Source organism: Rhea americana, unplaced genomic scaffold, assembly GCF_003343005.1.
Source record: "Rhea americana isolate MKP2758 unplaced genomic scaffold, rheAme1 scaffold_46, whole genome shotgun sequence".
Taxonomy (NCBI): Eukaryota; Metazoa; Chordata; class Aves; order Rheiformes; family Rheidae; genus Rhea; species Rhea americana.
In genome coordinates, this window is record NW_028186601.1 from 2228901 (window position 1) to 2231081 (window position 2181).

At 67.8% G+C, this 2181-nt stretch overlaps 1 protein-coding gene and 1 long non-coding RNA gene across 2 annotated transcripts in view; one reads left to right on the plus strand and one right to left on the minus strand.

Annotated features, from left to right (window-relative positions):
- The window catches only part of LOC146589390 (uncharacterized), a 1724-nt gene extending 1532 nt beyond the window's left edge, over positions 1-192 (minus strand). The window contains exon 1 of the long non-coding RNA XR_014897175.1: positions 96-192. This is a non-coding gene — a long non-coding RNA (uncharacterized LOC146589390). The remainder of the gene's footprint in view (positions 1-95) is intronic.
- Positions 193-1047: 855 nt separating this feature from the next.
- KLHL14 (kelch like family member 14) overlaps positions 1048-2181 on the plus strand; it is a 62069-nt gene continuing 60935 nt past the window's right edge. Inside the window, exon 1 of the mRNA XM_085316235.1 lies at positions 1048-1982. Within this exon, the coding sequence (XP_085172361.1) occupies positions 1048-1982 (935 nt within the window). The remainder of the gene's footprint in view (positions 1983-2181) is intronic.

A 2181-nucleotide genomic window follows, 5' to 3' on the forward strand; every position in this document is an offset into this window, starting at 1 on the left:
GCGCCGCGGGAGCGCGGCCGCCGGGCAGGGCCCTGCTCCCCGCCGGCCTCCCCTCCCGCCCCATCCTTCCCCCAACTTGAACTTCACGCAGTTACCGGAGTTAGGGCAGCGGCGCCTTCTGCTTAGAGGAGAAGCGAGCCGGGCAGGACAAGACCAGGCGGCCCCTCTCTGGGCCTGGGGGCTGCTGCTTCCTCCTCCTCCTCCTGCAGGTTGCGAAGTCTTGCAAAGCCTCCCAACTAGGGCGGAGGAGGGGGCTCAACTTTGGTGCCTGGCACCGCCGGGTCCCCCGGCTCGGACACTCCGGCACACACACGCACGCACGCACGGGGGCGAAGCAGATCCCGGCGCCGCAGAGTTGCAAAAGCGAGGAGGAGAGGGAGAGCAGCCGGGCACGGAGAGGGCAGCGCGCAGGGGCAGGGCGGGTGCTTCCCCTCGCAGCCAGAGTTTTAGTCACTTGGTAGTTTCTCCGGGCATCGCGGAGTTTGGAGTGGGCTCGGGGATTATATTTTTCGCTCGTTTGATCGCTTGGGTTTTTTTGGGGCGGCGGGGGGGGGGGAGGTGGCTCAGCTTTGAACACGGCCCCTACCTCCTCGCTCCTCCCCTGGAGAGAAGCCCAATTTGCACCGCGGAGGGAGGAGAAAGGGGTGGTGTGCGTGTATGTATGCATGTGTGTGCGGAGGGGGGAGGGAGGAGGTCAAAAAAAATTTAATAATAAATATCCTCCCGCTTTCCCAAGTTGCGGCCTCACGCAGCGAGCCCGTCGGTGCGCGGGGGACAAAGCCAAGCCCCGCGCCGGGCCCGGCTCCCAGCGTGCGCGGCCGCCGTGGGCTGCTCCGGGGGGGGGCGGCTCGGCCGGGAGAGGGGCGCTCCTGCCGCGGCTGCTCTCGCCCTCCCGCCGCCCTGCACATACGGTCAAGATGAGCCCTCCAGGCCTCTAAAGCTCTGTATTTATTGTTGTGTCGTCCCCCTCCCCACCCTCCCTCCACCCACCCCTTTGCCCAGGTTGGAGGAGGGTTTAAAAGGCAGGTGTGTCGGAGGCCGCTCGCCATGTCCAGATCCGGGGACAGGACCTCCACCTTCGACCCCAGCCACAGCGACAACCTGCTGCACGGCCTCAACCTGCTGTGGAGGAAGCAGCTCTTCTGCGACGTGACCCTGACGGCCCAGGGCCAGCAGTTTCACTGCCACAAGGCCGTGCTGGCCTCCTGCTCCCAGTACTTCCGATCCCTCTTCTCCAGCGGCGGCGGGAGCGGCGGCCACCCCCACGCCCTGGGGCTGGGGCCCGGCGCCCAGGACGGGCTGGGCGGCCCGCCGAAAGACCCGCAGCCGCAGCCGCCCGAGGAGCCCGGCACGCCGTCCTCCTCCCCGGAGGACAAGCTGCTGGCCAGCCCGCGGGCTATCAACAACCTGGTGCTGCAGGGCTGCTCGTCCATCGGGYTGCGCCTGGTGCTGGAGTACCTGTACACGGCCAACGTGACCCTCTCCCTGGACACGGTGGAGGAGGTGCTGTCGGTCAGCAAGATCCTGCACATCCCGCAGGTCACCAAGCTGTGCGTGCAGTTCCTCAACGACCAGATCTCGGTGCAGAACTACAAGCAGGTGTGCAAGATCGCCGCCCTGCACGGCCTGGAGGAGACCAAGAAGCTGGCCAACAAGTACCTGGTGGAGGACGTGCTGCTGCTCAACTTCGAGGAGATGCGCGCCCTGCTCGACTCGCTGCCCCCCCCGGTGGAGTCGGAGCTGGCGCTTTTCCAGATGTCCGTGCTCTGGCTGGAGCACGACCGCGAGACCCGCATGCAGTACGCCCCGGACCTCATGAAGCGCCTCCGCTTCGCCCTCATCCCGGCCCCGGAGCTGGTGGAGCGGGTCCAGTCGGTGGATTTCATGCGCACCGACCCCGTGTGCCAGAAGCTGCTGCTGGACGCCATGAACTACCACCTGATGCCCTTCAGGCAGCACTGCCGGCAGAGCCTGGCCAGCAGGTGAGCCGCTCCGCGCTGCTCCGCTCCGCTCCGCTCCGCTCGCCCATGGTGCTGCCCGGGCCGCCCAGCATGTCCCGCTCCGAGGAGGTGCACCGGCTCACCGAGAACGTCTACAAGGTGAGCGGCCCGGCCCGCGCAGCAGGTGCGCCCGGCGCGGAGCCGGGCGCTGCCCGCCGGGCGCGGAGGTGGCGAGCCTTGC